At 44.3% G+C, this 20,492-nt stretch overlaps 1 protein-coding gene across 5 annotated transcripts in view; it reads right to left on the bottom strand.

Annotated features, from left to right (window-relative positions):
* The window catches only part of ANKRD11 (ankyrin repeat domain 11), a 217,959-nt gene that overhangs the window by 37,082 nt on the left and 160,385 nt on the right, over positions 1–20,492 (bottom strand). For 4 of the 5 annotated variants that reach the window (XM_034788311.1, XM_034788312.1, XM_034788309.1 and 1 more), the window contains one exon: positions 9,550–9,688. In XM_034788311.1, the coding sequence (XP_034644202.1) occupies positions 9,550–9,688 (139 nt within the window). Of the gene's footprint in view, positions 1–9,549; positions 9,689–9,804; positions 9,957–20,492 lie in introns of those variants that run through there. The other variant, XM_034788313.1, reaches the window with a different exon arrangement.

The following is a 20,492-nucleotide window of genomic DNA, read 5'->3' as shown; positions in this document are numbered from 1 at the left end:
CACAGCCCTTGATGTTAAACAGTAATAATTGCAAGTTACCGATATTCCAGCTTCCAGACTTCTTGTTTATTCTGAAGAACAGTGAGGAGAAATGGATGGGGGAGGAAACACTGGGCGGAAGCTCAACATGACTGACAGCCCACGCTCCTTCTCCCTACCTGGGAAGCTAGAGGCAGGACAGCCTGTGGATACAGCTGATGAGAGTTCTTACATCAAGAAGTGAGCATGGACATCATGGACAGATTTTTGGTTCACAGATGCTCACCGCACCCTCTCACCAGCTATATATATTTAAATAGGCATTTAAATAGGATCTGAGCAGTGGTGTTTGCCAGTCTAACTACACTGTGTTACCATTATGGGGCCCAGCTAGAAATGAAGAAGCTCTGACATTCGCTCTCTCACTGGTTGCTAGGTGAGGACAGTTTCTGGACTATTTTAGTTAAGAAAGGGCCTATGCAGCACAGCCCCTCAGCTGCATGTATCACACTGAAGCCAGCAACAGAAATGCAGACAAGTAACAGTTTCATACACAGATGCATTTCTGAATGAGCCAGCAATTTGCTTCTCACGGATTCCCTAGCCAGCTTAGCCACTTGTGACTAACAAGGCCGTTCCCATGGGAGGTATTTCTAAACATCAGCAGCCAGTTAGGCAACTCAACAGTGCACATATTCCAGGAGGGGGGAAAAGTAGATGGTTTGGGTCATCTGATTCATCCAGTATTTCCAACCCAGTAATTAGCGTCACACAACATGTTTAAGGAGTAATATGAATGAGGCTGGAAAACAGTAGCACCTTTTAAAGCTCCGAGGCCAACGCCTGCTGACTTTACTCATGCTAACCCCATGCCCTACAGCAAGACTCCTCACGTGGGTAAAGCTGACTGGATTTGACTCTCTTCTCTCAGACAGGCCTTCAAAATCTAAAAGATCTGGGTGTTTAAATTCACCCCGAATTCTTTGCAACCACAGGCAAAGCAGCACTAGACTCCAGAGCCCTCAAGCACTCCAGGGAGGAGGTTCTGCGGTCTAGTGTTGCTTTGTAGTGCTTTGAGCAGAAGAACTGACACACAGAGGGGCTCTTAGGCGATAAGGTTGCTTCCTAACAAACATGCTGAAGGAATTATTCACCACGGCTGGGAATGTAGCCCCCAGCACTGGGAACCCCATTCCTTTGTAAGGGGAGGGGGAGAAAGAAATAGTCAGGGGCCCTAAGAATGAGCATGGGATGTTCACGCCCCTCCCCAAAAATCCACCAGGGAGGGGGGAATTGGCTGGGAGCTGCTGCCCGTGTCAGACACTGGGGTGGGGGATGAGCATAGGACAACCTCTCCTTTGGGACCTGAGAAATTTTGAGCAGGGCGTTGGACTACATGACCTCCTGAGGTCCCTTCCATCCCTGATATTCTAGGATTCTATGAAATGGCCGAGAGTCAAGGTCAGACACTTTGCCTGTCTTCCCTTACTGAAGCTGAGTGTTTCCCTGTGAGGGTAGGGAAGTGCAGGGTGGGAGGGGGTCAGTGAAGGAGGTTGACTAGGATAGCTGGACAGAGGGGAGGGGAGGTGGGTGAGGGAATGCAGCATCACCAACCCCAAGAGCTTAAAAATCATGATTCAAAGCCTCAAAATCATCCAATTAAAAAACAAAACAAAACAGAAAAATGGGATTTTTGTGGTTTGCCTTCTTGGTTCTGAATCTTTAGGGTCCTCTTGGGTCACATTTTCAAACGTCTCTCCATATTCTCACATGATCACCTGACTCCAGGAGCAGGGGCTGTAAGAACACCACTGCCAAATATTGTGGGAGTTGGAAACAACTGTAACTTACAAGTTCTTTACTTTTGACAAAATGCTTATTTCTTGTTTGTTTAATGTCTGTGTCTGGCCTGTCTTTAGAATGCTAGCTCTTTACGGCAGAGACTGTCTTTTTTCCTGGGTACACACCATAGGGTTTTAATTTGGTGGAGGGCTCCAGGTGCTTCTGTGATTTAATTACCACCACCTCCATCACACAGATGCAGTGGTAACAGCAGTGCTGAACCTGTGTGTGCAGTGATATTAGTGTTAACTCTGCTTCTACTGCAATGATTAAGCAATGCTGAGGGGCCTCATGACTGAAGCCTCATTGCTACTAAACCATGCATCATTCATTCCCTTTTCCAGACCAAGTGAAGCTTGTGTTTGAGGCAGAGCACAGACTGGGGTTGAAATAGAAAAACGGAGGTTTAAAAGGCATCAGCAGATACTGCTCTGTCATTAGCTGCTGCTGCTAGACTGACAGGTGAACAGGCAGGTTAATGATCAATTCTGGACTGATGGATCTAAGGGCAGCAGTTTTCAGATTACCACACACTGGTTTTAAATTACATTCTGCCTGCTGAAGATTCCCTCTGCAGTTTCCATTCAATGTGGGATTCTTCTTTCCTTCCCATCTCAAGCAGCTGTGAAGCGTTGCTCTGCACTACATTGCATCTCAGAACTGGCTGGATCCATCCATACGTCCCATAATTTACCTCGGGGGTGTTGTGAGGCTAGTTAATATTGGTGAAGCATCTGAATTCTCTGTGTTATAGATGCCAAAGAAGTGAAAATCTACATTATTAAACGCATTTTTTAAAAACCGAAACTGCTATTTTTCTCTTTACAATGGAATTTCTTAAGTGTTTTGGGGACCTTTTACTACACGAAGCTGCTGTTAAAATACTGTTGGAGGTGTGATTTTACATTAGTTTAGTCTGTTACTGTTTTCAACAGTGAAGCAGCAATACACATTACAATAAAATCAAAGGGATATGTAGTAGGCATAAGACCACACTGTGTGTATGCTGTATTGTCTCTGTATTTTTAGTTTATACTTGGTTACCAAGCTCCAGCCGTCTTTCAGCAACAGTAGAGTCTGTAAACAGGCTGAACAAAGCTTGCAAAGTGCACTTTGATCTTCTATTCTTACCACTATGACTTGGTCAGCATCTCGAACATGTATAAAAGAACCTTGCTTCTACAGATTCTGAACAAGACAGAGGAGAGTGGTGAAACTAAATGGGGGTAGGAAAAAAGTTTAGACTTGCCCTGAGCAATTGTCCTCAAAGCCAACAAAACCTCAGACTGAGAGAAAATGCTCAACTGCACAGGAGGTAAAACATGAAAAATTTTTAGACTTAGTATAATCCCCACCTCACCCTTGTGGATTTCAAGAATGGGGCTTATTGCTACACCAATAAGTAGCGCTGGATACCTAATGTTACTTCAGACACTGCCAATTTTGATCAGAGCTTCTATGCGGTGTTCTGACCTAGGTTGCTCTGGGGGCTGGAATGAAACCAGAGTATTCTGAAGGTTTTATTAAAATACACCTCCTGATGATCCAGGATCTGGAAACTACAGCTGCACCTTCCAACTGCCAGAAGCCATGGTCTCAAGTGCAACAGCCTTAAATCTGCAAGTTAAATCAAACCGTTTCCAGTAAAATTTAATTTAAGGAGTTTTCCACTCTGAACTGGGCATTTCAAAGCAACTGTTCACAGCAATACCAATCCAGTACCCAGTATTTGTAGAGTGGTGATAATACACAGCACTTCTTACTTGCTTTGCTACATACACAATACGAACACACAGGAATACAACTCAGTCATTAAGAGTCTGGTGCCTTTGAGTCAGCTCCATGACTCAGGTAGCAGTTTATTGCAAAACCGCACCTGGGCCTCAGGAAGAGTACAGCCAAGAATTGCATTTCTGTAAGTCTCAATTGCTGCCCCCACCTCTCCCAACCTCACCACTCAGCTGGTTTCACATTACGGCTATTTTGGCCTTCAATATACTGCCTTCCTCTTCGGCCCGAACTTTCGTAGCCTCTCTGAGACCCTCCTATGCTTTATAAAGTTCAAGTTAGCAAATTTGTTTGGAAAACGCCAAACCTCTGTTTTCAGCACAATGAAGAGGCGCTCCAGACTGCAAGATTTGGCATTAGTGGGTGAAAGGTTGGTTTTATTCTCTTGGCCTCTTTCCACGCTGCCTTGGATGTAGCACGCAATATCGTATACTAGATATATTTGCATATAAATTGAAAACGTAGGTGCTGTAGATAACTTTTGGGTGTGGGAGCAGTTTAGACAAGAGTCTCAGGCTGCAGCTGCTCCCCTCAGTGTAGAGGTTGTAACATACACGGTTCAGGAGCTTTAGGCTCACGGCTAAGTTTGTTCTGTTGTTGTTTTAAAACATACATAAAGGCAATATAAAGAAGAACAGGAGTACTTGTGGCACCTTAGAGACTAACAAATTTATTAGAGCATAAGCTTTCGTGGACTACAGCATATGCATCCGAAGAAGTGGGCTGTAGTCCACGAAAGCTTATGCTCTAATAAATTTGTTAGTCTCTAAGGTGCCACAAGTACTCCTGTTCTTCTTTTTGCGGATACAGACTAACACGGCTGCTACTCTGAAAGGCAATATACTTGATTAACTGCACGGGACCCCGGAACCAGGATTTTTGCTCTAAGAGACATTTTGAAACAGATAATTTAGAAAGGTTTAACACTGACCCTACTGTACCCAAGCTGTACATTTGAAAACAATGTTTGCAAGTAATATCTTCCATACACCCTGCCAAGAATGCTTAAGTAAGTGAACAAAACCCTCTGTGTGGTATTCTGAGTGCTTGGTTCTGAATCAAGGCAGAGTAATGTCACACTGGAGGAGTGGGGGGTGGGTTGCAAATAAGACAGGTCAAGAATGAAAGGGATTATTTGCTCTCTTTCTGAATACATCAGCACTCTACACGCATTACATGCATCCAAACAAACTCAAGGAGTAGGCTGCAAGGAGGAAGTGCATGTGATCTGATCTGCTTCAACAGCACCCACTGCAACATGATTCAGGGATCAGCACAGATGTCTCCTCAGCAAACGCACTCTCTTGCTGAAAATGAGGGAAGTTGCTCTGGTGGTAGCTAAAAAGGATGTTGCAATTTAATGCACTAGTGGACGGAGAACAGGTGGTTTGGAAATAGACTGGGGAACGGGCAGAGGTAGCAAGATCAGGGCTGAAGGGAGGAGGACATGGACACAGAAAAGAAACAGCGGAAAGGAAAAGAATAGGTCTTCACTTAGGCTGTGTCTACACTGTGCACCTTACAGCTGCCACACAGCTGTGCATTGTAAGGTACACAGTGTAGTTCTTTGTTGGCAGGAGAGAGCCTGCCGACAAAATAAACCCATCCCCTACGAGGGGCGACAGCTTTGACAGCGGGAGAGCGTCTCCCGCAGACAAAGCACCGTCCACACTCGAGCTTTTTGTCGATAAAAGTTTTGTTGGTCAAAGGTGTGTTTTTCACACCCCTGACCGACTAAAGTTTTACCAACAAAAGTGCAGTGTAGACATAGCCTAAGTGCCACTCCTAAAAGACAAACACCTGCCTAAGTAGCTCTCACCCTGCACAGGCACACACAGAAAACACCTATTCAACAATACCGAATAATGGCTGCTACCAACCAGCACTGAGGCACCCAACTGTAGTTCAAAGTCACCTTCAGTTTAGAAGATAAAACCGAGATCTGAACAAACAATGGCTATTGCAAAGAGTATTCACACCTACTGCCAAACAAAATGCACAGTAGTTACTTTACACAGCAAAGCTGGAATAGAAGTCTTTGAGAAGATACCATCAGACACACGGTGGCAAAAAAGACAAGTCTAGAGCTCAAAGAGTAAATATCACTGCAAATCCATGCAACAGGGTCACCATTTTCTGTTTCAACTTTGAGAGAGAGAAATGCCCCTCCAGCAGCAGGAGGAGAGAAAGACCTGTCCTCAATTTCAGTTCTCGCATATTTAGGACTGAATTTCACACACAGACAAAAACATCCTCAAAAAACACCCAGAACAATAGGTACTGCACTCCAACAAACTGGGCTGCATTATGCAAATGAACTGAGGTCAACTGTGTGGCTGGCTTTGTTACCTGAGATGTTGCAATCCTACTTCTCACAACAGCTGAAATCAAAGTTGGGAAAAACCCCTTCCTTCTCTTCCCCCCCAGTATTCAGACAAGCAGAATCCTTCCAGAGAGAAACAGTGAGGATGGCTCATGGATGTTGAGTGTGTGTGGTGGAAGACCCACTGTGAGACATCAAAGACTTTCAGTGGCTTGCTAGCCAGCATTTGAGTGTGCATTGCCAGATGTGTGTGATTAGATAAGTGTCTACCTGGCCACACGTGTGTATAAATTGGGGATTTGGGGGCACTCATCTGGGAATGCATAAACTAAGTGGGCAACATGGTACACAAACAAATATGTTGCTACTAATCTACTGAAAGTCAGACCCTAAAATGGGACAAGACTCAAACCGTGCAGCAGAGTGCAATTCCCCGATGGCAGAGGTGGCGGGGGAAGGAGAATGACAAGACAACAAGCCTTTTCCATTTCAAATGTCTGATTTTATGAGTAAAGAAAAAACACAGCATGTTCTTGCTAAGAATCTTACTCGCACTGCACTATCTACCTGAAACTCCCTGCCCCCAGCCAATGACTGAGTCACTTCCTCTCCTTGTCTCTCAGACAGGTTGTTAGAAACTCACCCACACTTTCTCAGTACATGAAGGGTGTCATTTAAATGCACTGTTGTGAGACTGAATTACCATTTTGCAGCCCCTGCTCCACTTCCTGACTGACACAGGGTGGCCATTTTGCTGTCTGTGTCAGTGCCCGTTCAGCAGCGCCCCAGCTACTCAGATGAGACATGACTAGGAGTGAAACTTGACATTTCCCATCCTCTTTGCCAAGGACCAACTCTGCAGGAGAAGGGGGAAGGTGTATCCTGAGGAGGCGTCAGTCTCATGATTGCAAAGGGGTGGAGTCAAAGGTTGCTGGCAGCGGGGAGGAGCTGCAAGATAGGGTGGGCAAGCGGCCTCCAGGCAGCAATAAAATGGGGCTAGGGAAGAATCTTGTGTGCAGATGCTGCTAACAGCAGGGCCATCAGACCCCCTCATCTGCTTGTCCTCTGCTCAGATTACAGGCTGGCTGCAGGACCTAGGCAGGATGTTGATGGACGAGACAGAAAGAGCCAAGCTTCTTTTTCACATCACAAGAGGAGTTTGGAGAACTCCAAAAAATAGCCTTGACTTGTAAACTGAGACAATTACTTCTTGACACCATTGGAAAATTAACGCAGAGCTCCACAGTGACATTTGAATAGTCATTGTTATGATTCCATTATCCTTGAAATAGCTACAATGAACATATGACTCCCCTATCCCCGCAAATACACTGTTTGTTTGAGAATGTAAATGTTCAAAGGCAGCAGTGAAGGTTCCAACACCAGACGTAACTCTCTTCCCCTCAGTAGCCCTGGCCACGCTGGTCACAGACTCCTAAACTCATTCAAGTCGGACATAGCCTAGGACACGGGGAATAATCAGATGGTCACCCAGCCAAGTACTTTCCAGACCCCAAACTGCTTAGTTTTGAAAATGAGTCAAGATCACACCTTTTCAGAGCAGTAACACTATCTGTTCTCAAGTGACCAGGGGCTGCTCTCTCTCTTCCAATGTACTGTGACCTCGATCACATATTCATTCTGTGATGTATTTACTCATCAATATGCCAAGAATGCAGAAATGACGATTCATATCTAGAAATGGCAATCAATTTGAGTTACACTTTAACAAGATAAACTAACTTTTCAAAACTCTCTCTCAGGACAGGGAGTTCTGCAACTGAAGAAACCTGCCATTCAGCACAATGAAACTCTCAGAAATTCGACTCTATCCCCAAGCAAACCAAACATTATTTATTAACCAATTGACAAAACTGTGCTAGCAATTTGGCTCAGATAACCCTTGGATACCTTTTAAAACCAGCCTTACAAACTTTTAATCCAAACAAAATCAGTCAATAGCGCAGTATACTGACCATGTGACACAGACTATACCTGTCATATCGGACTCTGACCCTTGTATTTAACTTGGGGAAAATAAATGCAAAAGGACCTAATCACATTGTATAGAGGTGGAGTTGTATCCTCCTGATGATTAGATCCCCAGAACCTTGTGATATATAAAACTAGTCCCACAGTTCAATTACATGTGAGGGGTTAAGAGAAAATTAAAATGGAAACCCCCTCCTAGTACCTGTTACGGTACAAGCAGGGGCCTTGTGCAATCTGGTCTTAACTCAGACAACAGGGGTTTTCATCCTTTCCTTGGAGTTTAACCCACAGTCTAGCAGACGTCACTGTCAAGGAAGTTTCCCTGCTACTCCCTTTACCCGTTTCATCTTCTTAACACTATACTGACCATTGGACTATCTTAATCTCCTCTCCCTCTCTGGTGATTTTGCCTTTCAGTCACTTGCCGACTTGCCTCACCTCAGACTTCTTAGTCATCCATCTGAATTATACTGGTTTAGTTTGTAATGTTAATAATTTTTGCTGCTTTTCTCTGATCTCCTTCCACAGTCTGTACTGATTTCTGATGCTGAAGTGACAAGAACGGTACACAGCATTTCAAGTGCAGACCGTACACAATGTTTCCTCAGTGCCGTATGATCTGTGATGGCATGTCTTATGCATGGGCAGCCAAAAGCTATATTGGCTTTGCTTTCCATTATACATTGCAACCTCATAGCCAACCCGTGATCCCCCTGCTAGTCTGACTACTTGCCCACGCTCCCATGCAGCTTGTAGGTTATTTTCCCCAAATGCACTAACAGGCATTTTTATGGACAGAATCGTTTTATTTCCTGCTCATATTTCTAAGTTCTTTTGATCCCTTTGTACTATTTTCTCCATCCCCAATGGTTCTTGACACATCTCCCAATTTTGTATTACTTGCAAATAAAGTAGCAAGCTAATCTCTTCTTCTAGACCATTAATAAAGATGTTACATAAAACTGGGGCAAAAATTGCCCAGCTGAAGAAATCACTTCTCCACCCCCAACTCTATCTATTGTCATTTATTTATGCTCTTTCAACCAGTTTTACATTTGACAGTACAAATATTCAAGGCAATCTGAATTACCTTTTCACCTTTAAGACAGGATGGTCCTGTATCAAAAGTGTTAAAGTCAAACTACAGTAGAGTGTGTGTAGACATGCGCACATATACCTATTATCCTTCAGATTTATTATATAGACACACACCAATGTTATTATCAAATAGATTTTTAGGATGACTTAGATTTGTCCCAGTATTTAACAAATTCCAACTGTGAGACTCAGTACTTCTTCCTCACCAGTCTAAGTCTCAGTTGATGAACTGGTTTAACTAGTAGCTGAATAGGATTGATCACTAACCAGCCACAGGAAGAAGTGTGTCTTTTATAATCCTTTTGTTTGATTAAATTAAATTTATTACTAAGATCAGACCTGATCTTACTCCATTCCACCCTTGATATAAGACTGAACACAGCACAATGTTCCCATGGAGGTTTAAATAATACAGAAAAAAACATACAGTCACCTAAGGACAGTTTTTGCTAGGGTAAAATGCACTCTCCATTTCCCCAGCTCCAGAGTCCACACTGAGGTGGTGTGGTGTGCTCAGATTCCCTTACCTGTATCCGAGTCTTTTTGATCTCCATTTGTTCCAACAGTGAAAGGCAACTTCCGTTTCGTAGCTCTCTCTTTCACCTCTTTGCCGCCATCACTCCGGTCCAACTTTGGAGTCTTGGTTAGGGAAACTTTATCTTTATCCTAGAAAGGAAGGAGAAAAGATTTCTCAAGAGTCTCTCCCAAGGCTTCTGTCTCCACGGACCTTTTGTGCCTGAGTTCAGGTTTTTACAATATTTAGACTGAGCCACTGCAATTACCCAGAAAAAACGATCTTCTGTCACAGAGGGGTTTTCCTTTTCCTACAACAGATCAAACAGGCCTCGCTTGTCATGCTTTCTTGAAGAACACGTTGCTGATGAAGTGGCTAGAATGGTATGTATTGAGTTTTTGGTGCCATTCCTTCAGCTGGTTGCTTCACAAGGGCATATGTCTAGATCTTTTTGTAGAGAGGAAGGAATAAATACATTTTTGGTGGCAGAAATAGCCTCCCAGCTCTCTCTGTCCCCAAACTACCTGCATCACAGCAACCTCTCTTCTGGCTGAAGGCCGGATCTCCAAACTACTCAGTGCTGCTCTGTGCAACAGCTAGATGGGGGCACTAGATAGGAAGTCTCTTCCCTGGGGCTGAGCCAGCTGCCTCTGACCCACATACAGCCCCACAGAGAGAGAGGCACTGATCCTGGGAGACGCATTGGGATTCACTCCTCCCTCACCTTCCTGCAGGGCAGCAAGTTGCACTGCTACCAGACCATCAGCCCAGCAATAACCTATTTACGTTTCTTAATTAAGCTTGAGGAATCAGCCACCATTGTTAAAACATGGAAGTAAACACAATAACAAAAGATCAATGTCACTATGTTTGTGCAGTGAATGTAACAACGTGCTCTCACCCTCATAGACAGGCTTGGAAGGATTTGATTTTTATTAGTAAATGTCGACGAACCATTTTACTGTACACACAAACCAAAGAAAAAATATTTCCATCGATGATCATCAAAATGTACAGATAGGCCAAGAAAGAAAAATGCTGCGTGAGAAATTATTAGAGTTTGATTTAAGGATATTTCCTTTGGCTATTTTGACATGTGATGTGGACAATTCGTGTTTTAACAATTATACAGCTTTAACTTTTTGAATCTCAAGGTCATTAAATAATTATCTGCCCCCCCCCCCCGAATTTCCTGCAACTATAAAAATGTAAATGATAAACATTGAAAAAATGCTTAAAACCCATATTTTTCCTCAACTGAACATTTAAATCGAGAATACATTTTAAAAATGCTTAAAAATAAACATTGATGTTCCTCAAAATTATCAACAAATAAAAATTGAATTCTGCCAACCCTACCTGTGCATTATAGTACACAGGAAGGCAGAGTTCAGTCACTTTGCCAACAAGTCCTGGTATGCTACCAGACCCAAACGCCAAAATGCGTTGGGCATTGCAGGAGAGCAAGGCAGACCTAGCTGGCAAATGGACACCATGCTGTGGTGTGAAATTAGCAGCCCCATTTACAGTCAAGATGGAGTTATTACATTAGCGCTTTCTGTTGTGGGGCTAGAGGATCTGAGTGAGAGAGAAAAACAGGAAGTGCTAGTGGCAAGCTAGGTTTTTTGGGGGGAGTTTTTGAGCAAAACTCCCCCTGTAGTAGTTAGGGTTTTCTAACCCTCATGAGAGTGACAGTGCACAGAGCTCACCATGGGTGCGGTGAAAACCTTCCCACTAAGAAACAAAAACCATATTAAAGCCCTTCCTTCTCCATACTGAGCTGAGGGCTTTTCCCTGTCGCGTGCAATGTTTCCAAAACAAGTCTGTAGAATATTCTGGCAGTTGATAAGCCAGCTAAAGTTACTGACTGTTTAAGGCACCAGTACTCCAGCCAGACAAAACGCACTTAAACGGTCTGTTCTGTACATATCAGCATCAAAAATCATATTGCAATGCCCCAGCACAGCCCTTTGGGAGATGTGCTCTCCATCATAAAGCAAAACAGCCCATGTGTCCTGTCTGCTGTAGATCTCACATCTAAATTTCCCACCTCCCCTAGTTATCTCAGATTCTCCATTATAACCAGTGATATCCTAGTTAATAATGCACAACAACAAACTATGTTTCTGGCTTGGTGTTTGCGTGGGGAAAGAGGATGGGGGGAGGGGTTTTCTATTTCAGCTCTCCTCTAAAGAAAGAGGTCAATGCACGTTTCAGTCTGAACAGCTTGAAACATCTGCTCGAACCATAAGCAGTTAGTTGGCCAAGTTCAGTAACTTGGGAGCCTGCAGATAACAACCTCTGCCCTGCAGCTACCAAGAATGAGGATGGGAGGCTCAAGTCACATGGATAAGCCAGCCAGTTAAAAATACATTGGTGTTTTTCCCTCCCAGGACTATACTCACTAATGAGCACAGAAATACGCTGAATTTAAAAACAAAACCAAAAAAGAACACACACACCGGAAACAACTGTTGGTGTATGGCATTCCAGGGAGAATTCCTGCTTTTCCTCCCATTTCTTTGCGTTCCTCCAGCGAAATAACCACAGTTCCTGCAAACTTCTTTCTCACAATCACAACTGATCTCACACACAGGGACAGACAAGCATCTGCACTGTGCACCAATGGCTCCCCATTGTGCTGCTGCTTCTGCGTGCCAGGGAGCAGAGGCAGCAGCACTGGGTGAGCAGTTCATGCGCTGACCCCTCCGAGCTGAGACCTCAGACTGCCTCTTCTCCCCCAGGTGTCTGCACATTTCTGCTATGAAACGTCCTCTCCCAAAGCTCAGCGCAGCTCTCCTCACGCCACCCCCTGAAAGCCCTGTTCACTCACCACATCCCAGCTTGCCACCCGCATTCCTCCCCCATATTCCCATTTGACCAGCCCGCCTCTCTGGGGTCTCAGCCGCCATGTGCAGTCTGCCAACATTCCTCATTTACTTACACGTGCCATTTCAAAACCACACACAGAACTACATACAACGTACAAACCCTATATTAATCATTGAACTACACACCCGAATAAAGACAGTCGGAGTTCAAGGGTGGCTGCTTGCTGATCAGGATGAGGGTGTGGTTATGTGGGTTGTGCTGTGGTGTAGATGACATCAAGAAGAGCTGAGTGGAGTGGAGTATAGATGAGTGGTTGAATGATTTAACTTCTTAATTCCTGGCTTCTTGGGTTCTGTAATCCAGCAATCTTAACTCAAAGTGTACAACGTTTTTGTTAGGGGATTATATCTCTCACACATGCAGGGAAGGGAAGACAGCTGCTGGGGGAAGCACTGGTTTCCAAGGGAAGCAAACCAATGATTGCCTTGTGTGTTCCTTGCTTATTTGTTGTGGTGTTGAGATATTACGGGGCTTGGGGCTTTTTTTAAGCTGTCAGGTGGGAGCAGATGACACTGGAGTAGCAATTAATAGTGGAGCAGTCAGAAGAAAATAGGTTTGAGGAAGGATTTAAGCATATGTCTACACAGCAGCGTGGCGCGTCCGTGCGGATAGATGGATGCATGCAAGTTCTGCCCGAGTGAGTGCACAAAACATAGCAGTGTGGCCGCAGTAGCACGGGTAGTGGCTCATAGTAGCTGCCCCAGGATGTACCCAAAGGGTCAGGCAGGACTGGATTCAGGCAGCTAGCCCAAACCGCTGCCTGTGTTACCATGCCACATAACTACTGTAAGTGCACTAGCTTGAGCAGAGCTAGTGCATGTCTGTTCACCCGCAGTGCGAAGCACTCTCTCAGCTGCTGGGTAAACATACCCCAAGCTGGTACAAGGCTATATGTCGGTACTTCAGTATGAAGGGAAACATATGGCTGTTTAAGATCTATGTGTAAATTACCTTTCCTTTCGATTTGAGAAACTGGTTTATTCAAATCTAGTGTAATAAATTTTAAATCTGCAGCATTGCTTTCAAAGCAAAGCCAAATTGTCAATTTATTAACAAACTTATGTGTCTAGCTGTTATCAAAAGCTAGACCTTAAATCTTGTTTAGCCTTACTTTTAAAAATCTACTAACTAAAATAGTCTTAATATTTTAATGAATGCAAGATAACTGCAAGAAACCCAGACAAATGAATCTAACAGAAATTCCCTTGCCAACCCCTCCCTCCACCACCAGTCATGCTGTTTGTATCAGACTCGTAAGATCCTGGCAAACAGCTTATTGTGCCAGCACAGTCATAAGACTATGTTGTCACTGTGTGGACATTGCTCCTTCCTCCTTCTCAGTTTTAGTTTTATCGGGCACAGGCTCAACACGCAGCTTAGAAAAACTGTTTACTCCAATCAGCTCATTTTATTTACTTGTTCCTAAGTTGTCGCCAGTTTCACCATCCTAGTGGCATGCAATATTAAAGCTGCATTAAAAATGCTAGGCCTCTGTGATATATGTTCCAACCACAATATTAGGACCTTACAAAATGGATTTAGGAGCCAAGGATTTTTTTTTTTTAATTAAGCTCCATGACCCACATCTAACAGCTCTCCAGCATGATCTCTTGCTGTACCAAAGACTGCCTCTGCTTTTGTGGTTAGATGGAGCCAGTAACAAACCTTCAGAAGAGGGAGTGTATTACTTAACATTTGGAACTAGAAAAAGGAGAGTCTTGTTCAAGATAAGAAACAGAGAGCTTTTCTTCATTGCAGAAGTTATCAGGGTGCCAGAAAAAAATTCAGAGCAGCCAAAATAAATACATGACCATTTTGTTTAAATGTTCGGCTTGGAAATACTTTTGTCTTATTTTCTGACTCGTGGATAAAAATAGTTTGCAACAACAAATGATGCCACGTTTTGTGCCAGCTACTATGCTGAACAGATCAGGAGCCTCACACGGTCAGAAACAGGTATTAGTTCATCTGTCATGGGGGGAGGGAGGAAAAGATACAGCCAGGCATGACTGGCAAGCACCAGGTCACAACCAGAGCTACTAGATTATTCCTTAGTAATCCATTCAAATCAACAATCCAAAAGCACAGTGAGCAACCCCAGGTCTGCAGTTTTATTACAAGGAGGGCAGTTTGCCCTTTTCACTCTCCAGAGACACCCACGTTGACACGGCAGCTCAAATACTAACACAGCAGTGCTATAATGGGCTAACCGGGCATCTTCTTTACATGTAAGTGAGTCTCAGAATGAAGGCCTGCTGACATCCCCTGGAAAACACTATTTAGAAACATTTATATTCATTCTTCGGCCCAACCATTTCAGACATCCACATGCCCTCATTTGCTAGGGTTCAGGACAATCTCATAAAAATAGAAAAGGCTGCATGCAAGTTTCTCTTCTCCTACTGCTTAATTCTTAAGGCACAACTTGAGTGTTGTGTCGCAACTGCTCAATGTAGAAATGATGGCGCAAGCCAAGTGAGTTCAATTTCTTTTCTTAGCACAAATCAGAAACCTGCAGCACTTCTGACTTCTCTGAAAGCAGGTTGGAAGCTGGTTTCTAGTCCCCTAGTCAGGGTCCCAAGCTGCCAGTTTGGAGTGGTATCACTTCTCAGTAAGATGTATACCTGCGGCGGGAGGGACAAGAAACACCACTTGTAACTGACATTTTTAAGATGACACCTTTGTGGCTCACTCACTCCTGGGCAGCAGCAGTTTGTACATTTCATACTTTCACAGACTAGGCAGGGAAATGCAGATAATTTTCCTTTATGCATAAAGAGGCTACAAATAACCTTTTCCTACACCTTGAGTTATGGGCCAGAGAACTGGTTAAACCCTTGACACTGGAAGTTGAGATTTCCTACATACAAAGCACTTATGCAAAAGGCATTAGAGTTCCCTGTTGAGAGCTTTAGAATGCTAGCAACAAGGGGCCAACTGATCTTCATACAAAATATAGGATTCTTTCATTGTCTGAAATCTTAAAATAGATTTCAGTGGGAGAAAACCCATAGTGCTCTCTGATGCCGGGAAAGTACTCTTCCTGCCAGTGAAACCTAGTAGAAAATGCAAGCTGACAGTGTTGCTGGACTTGCATCATCACTTCAAAGCTCTGTTGTTGTCCTTATGTTAGTTTAAATAAATAACCATTTTAAATTGATACTTTAGAAACCTAATTTCATACTCACGTTTTCAAACGACAACATGGCAAATTAATCTGAAAATTACTCTTGTGAAAATATTCAAAACATTCCCCTATTCAAAATTTATGGTCTAAACTAGTCAATGATGCCTTGCTTACAAATTAATACAGTACACTGATAAGTGAGTTCTTGGATTTGGGTACAAGCACACCCTGAACTATTGACACCACCACTCATGCACTACTTAGAACTGCACTAAAGTTGCACTTTCACTGTATAGTTCACAAAACTGACCCACTTTCCAATCTCTTATGCAAAGATTTGCATTACCAGACGATGGAAATCCCCAAAGCCATTTGTGCTCCAAACTGGATCGATAGTATTTCAGATTGCAACACTAAAGACAAATAAGCAATGATGAACAAAAACAACATTTACAAACTGGACTGGCCACACCAAGTCTTTTCTGAACTGCACCAACACATCAATTCAGGGAGGGAAAGGGGTCTCCTGTATCACAAAAAATAAAAACAAAGAGCAAATGCCTTGACAAAGGATGTTTAGCCACATGTTTGGAATGACAATACTCAATCCAATTCATATCAGGATAGTTGTTATTTGTATTGTGGTAGTGCCTAGAGGCCCCAACCAAGATTGGGGCCCATTGCGCAAGGCACTCTACTCACACATAGCCAGACAGCCCCTGTCTACAATCTAAATAGACAAGCAAGGCAGATGGTGGGAGGAAGGGGGAACCTTTTACAAATGGGGACAGAGGGAGTAGGTGACTTGCCCAAGGACACACGGAATATACTGGCATAGCTGAGAACTGAGTCTAGCTCCCGAGTCCCAGTCGAAAGCGGTAACAATAAGACCATGCTTCTTTCTTTTCCAGGGACAAAATACAAGCACAAAAGCACATGTGGAAACAGAATGGCTGTTTTAAAAAAAAACATGCTATTTGCTGCAGCGCTAGTGAACACAAGTAAAATTTTCAAAAGCACCTAAGAAACTTAGAAGCCCAAGTCGCATTCTTAAAAGTGACATAGCTGCTTAGGTATCAATGTCTCATTAAACGTCAACGGGACTTTGTCATATAGGAGGCAAAGTCTCTTTTGAAAATGGGACTTAGGCTTCAAGAGCACCGAAGAGACTTAGAAAACTTTACCTCACAGCTAAGAGGAGATCACTTAGTTAGTCTCACATGTCCCCAGTTTCTCCCCTCCAACCACTGCTTTCCAGTCCTTACCCACTTGTGGCTGGGTGACAGTGACCTTTCTTCCAGCTAAGTCTGAAGAGACTCCTTTCAAAGGCCATCTCTGCTGTGGCCTAAATTGGTTGTGAAGGTCACTGTGGAGCAAACTGGTGCACTCTCACCATGGCCTGTGGAATGGAGTGGTTGTGGTAGAATTCCCCATCACTGGCACTTTTTAAATGGAGATCGGATGTTTTTCTTAAAAAGAGGCTCTACTTCATGCTCAGCTATTGGACTCGAAGCAGGAATTAATCAAGGATAGTCCTATAGCCTGTGTTATGCAGGAAGTCAAACCAGATGATCGCAATGGTCTCTTCTAGTCTTAAAATCTATAAATCTATGGAAAACATGGCCGTTCCTCTAATGCAGCCTCAGACCTTAATCTATACAAATTGTTAGTGCCCAGGAACCTGGGGTGTAAATCTACCTCGCCCTAACTGCCTGTGTGGATCCTGCTGTTGTGCACTGAAAGTTCCCTAATGCACTTTGATCTACCCCGCTTTGAAGCAGGAAGTCTGGAATGGGGATCTGTAAAGACTACGTGAGGAACTGTCACATCCAGGCTGTGTCTAAGGTCTGGTCTACACCTAAAACTTAGGTCAGTCTAGCAATGGCACTCAGGGATTTGACAACTTCACACCTCGAGAGATGTAGTTAAGCCAACCAGTGCCCCACAGTCACTGCCAGATTGATGGAACAATTCTATTGACCTAGCTACTGCCTCTCAAGGGGGTAAATTTACAACAACAGAAATACCATTGTAGCACTTGCAGTGTAAACAAAGCCTATGTCTTGCAGATTCTTTCTCAATAACATCTCTAAGATATAGCTTTTCCTATCCACACAGGTAAAATGCTCATCCAGGCTCATCATCTTGCACCTTGATTACTAGAACATCCTTCTCTCTGACCTTGACAAACACAATCTTCTACTGCTCATATCCATGTATAATGCTGCTGCAAAGATCATCTTCCTATCTGATTGCTTTGACCATGTAATTCCTCTCTTGCATCCCTCCACTGGCTCACTCTTCTCTATGGTATCAAACAGAAGCTGCCTGTTTTCACTTTCATGGCCTATCCTCACTTTATCACCTCTCATCCAGTATCGAAAGGTTGACTCCTGCCTCCAATCAAGCCCATGATAGCAGCCTCCATCACCCACTTGTTACATTTTCAAACAACCACCTTCACGCTCTCTCCCATGCTACACTGCATTTGCGTAAATGTCTGCAAAACTAACTCATCCTCCTTCAAATCTCTCCTTAAAACTTTTCTTTGCCAGGAAGCCTACAAACACCTGGGCAATGATTGGCTGGGGTGTACTAAGAGCACAGGCTGTCATGTTAACATGTCTCCTAGTTCCCTTACATTCTTCCATCACAGAGGAAGACAACAGAGGGGGCAAAGTTTTCAAATACATCCTGACCACCAGGCTTTGACGCAGAGACGACTCATGCCTGCTGACGGGGGGAGGGAGAACAATTTAAATGGGGGCATGTCATCACCCCACGTGTCGCCTCTGGGAGGAACCTTCCGGCCCCACCTCCTGGGCTAGGGCAGCCAATCCACTGGCTCCTGGAAGGCTGGGGCGACAGAAATGGGGAGCATGTGCCTCTGGACCGGGCCCAGGGAGACTCATGCTCTCACAGACAAGTGAAGGGGTGCGGGCAATGCCCCTACCTCTGGCTGAGCAGAGGCCAGGGAACCTGCTCCTGGAGCCTTTCCCAGCGACACCCCCCCCACACTCAGCCCGGAGCCACCGCGCTCTTCCCGCCAGCCAGGCCTGGGCGGGGAGTGGAGGGGGCAGGCCACTGCTGCCTCCCCAGCCAGGCTCTTGTGCTGACAGCCGCTGTGCTGCACAGAGAGCGTGACCCAGAGCGGCCATCTTCACCCGGTGTGAGAAGCATTTCCGTCCTGGTTGCCAGGGAGATGAGAGAGACACATGCACCCACCCAGCAGGCCGAGCACACCAATCCCTGCAAGGGCACTCGCAGAAATCTTGGGGGGTGAGGGGGAGACACGGGAAGGAGGGGGGACTTCACCCCCCCCCCCATGCCCCTCTAGGCATTGCCTCTGGTTTGATGACCCTCATCTTCCAGTTAGAGAACTGGTCTTTAAGCTAACTCATTCCCCTGGCTGCAGCAGAACAACAGAGATATCAGAAGCTAATAAATGGTCCGGGCTGAAGGATAGAGATGAGAGCTGGGGGGGCCTAGCTCTCCCACTTCTCAATTAGCACTGCAACTAAAAGGGAACAGGTTTATGCGGCTTGAACATAGCAACAGCCTGATGTAAAGAGGGCAGCTGGAGTCAGGCTCTAATATCCTGCAGCACAGAACCTGTAGCTAGTTACGGAGGCATTCAGCCCATGGGACAGTCTAGCCAGTAACAAATGTCTGAACACGCTATGCACTCTACATTTTGTTTAGCGTTGGTGTCTCAAAATGTAACAATTTAAAGGCTGTTAGTTTAATGGTAAAACAACTGTTCATGTTAAGGTCACACTGAGGAGAAAAGATTTTAAATGGTAATAAAGTTACTGTTTTGCCATTTTATATTTCAATCATGATTATATTGAAATTATATTTCAATTAATTATCAAGTGTATCTAGTGCCCAGCCAGTCCCTTCATGTGACTTAGTTTATCCAGGAGGCACTGACCAATGAAGGCACCTTAAGACACCTCAGCTACCCTCCTAGACAGAGCAGGAGGAGTTCTAGGCTGAGGCATTTGAAATTGTTGACAAATACAAGATAAATTAGAAGTTGCCACCTCCCTGAAGTATACCCACAACAATCTCTGGAAGCAGAAAGTCTAACCCCCAACTGCTTGTACCCTAAGTTGATGTTCCACCCTTACAGAGTTAACTAGAAAGTGATGATTTGCTTAACTTGGACCTCAGCTCAGTCCCTAGTGGACAATAGTCTTCAAATTTCTTCACAGGTTGAGAAGACCAGAATTAAGCAAGCTGAGAGACTGTACTCTCTGTCCCCACTAAATAATGTTGTCCCACAAGGCCTGCATTGAGGCTTTTGATGGGCAGTGTAGAAACAATGTCCTCGTTACTCAGCCACAAGAAACTAAGCTACAGTTCCCAGCATTCCTATTCGTAATATCAGTCAAATGACTCCACAGCAGGTAACTGAATGCAGCCTTTTCTTTAAACTTCCGGGTGCAATAAAATGGAGGCTGAAGCGCATTATAACTGTTCCCTGTGCCCTTTGATGCACCTACTCCATACACGGCCCTGACAAAACCTCAGCTTCATAGTCCAGTGCAGTCAGCACTACTGGCTTCCAGCCTCATTTGCCAGGAAGAAGTGAGGGTGAATTCTGATATATTCACTGGACACCCCACAGTAGCACTTTGCAGCCATTTCTCCACATTCAAGACTACTGTGCCCAATTTTTGCCGTCTTCCACATAAGCACCTTGTTGTGTCCTAGAAGGTGCCCTGCATGCAAACAGATTCAACTATGCACATGCAGAGCAAGAGAAAGGGAACTGGGCAGATGCTACCAATCCATTTGATATTTGACTCCCACCTAAAAATGCTGTAGTTGGTCATCTTCTCTGCCTTTCTCCTCTTGCCACTGCAGGTGACAACCCCAAAATCCTTTCTGGGCTGAATGGTCAATATAACTATTCAACATTCACAAACTTC

This window comes from Trachemys scripta, chromosome 13 (genome assembly GCF_013100865.1).
Source record: "Trachemys scripta elegans isolate TJP31775 chromosome 13, CAS_Tse_1.0, whole genome shotgun sequence".
Classification (NCBI taxonomy): domain Eukaryota; kingdom Metazoa; phylum Chordata; order Testudines; family Emydidae; genus Trachemys; species Trachemys scripta.
The sequence above is the reverse complement of the archived record's forward strand: the minus strand, read 5'-3'. Positions and strand labels throughout refer to the sequence as shown.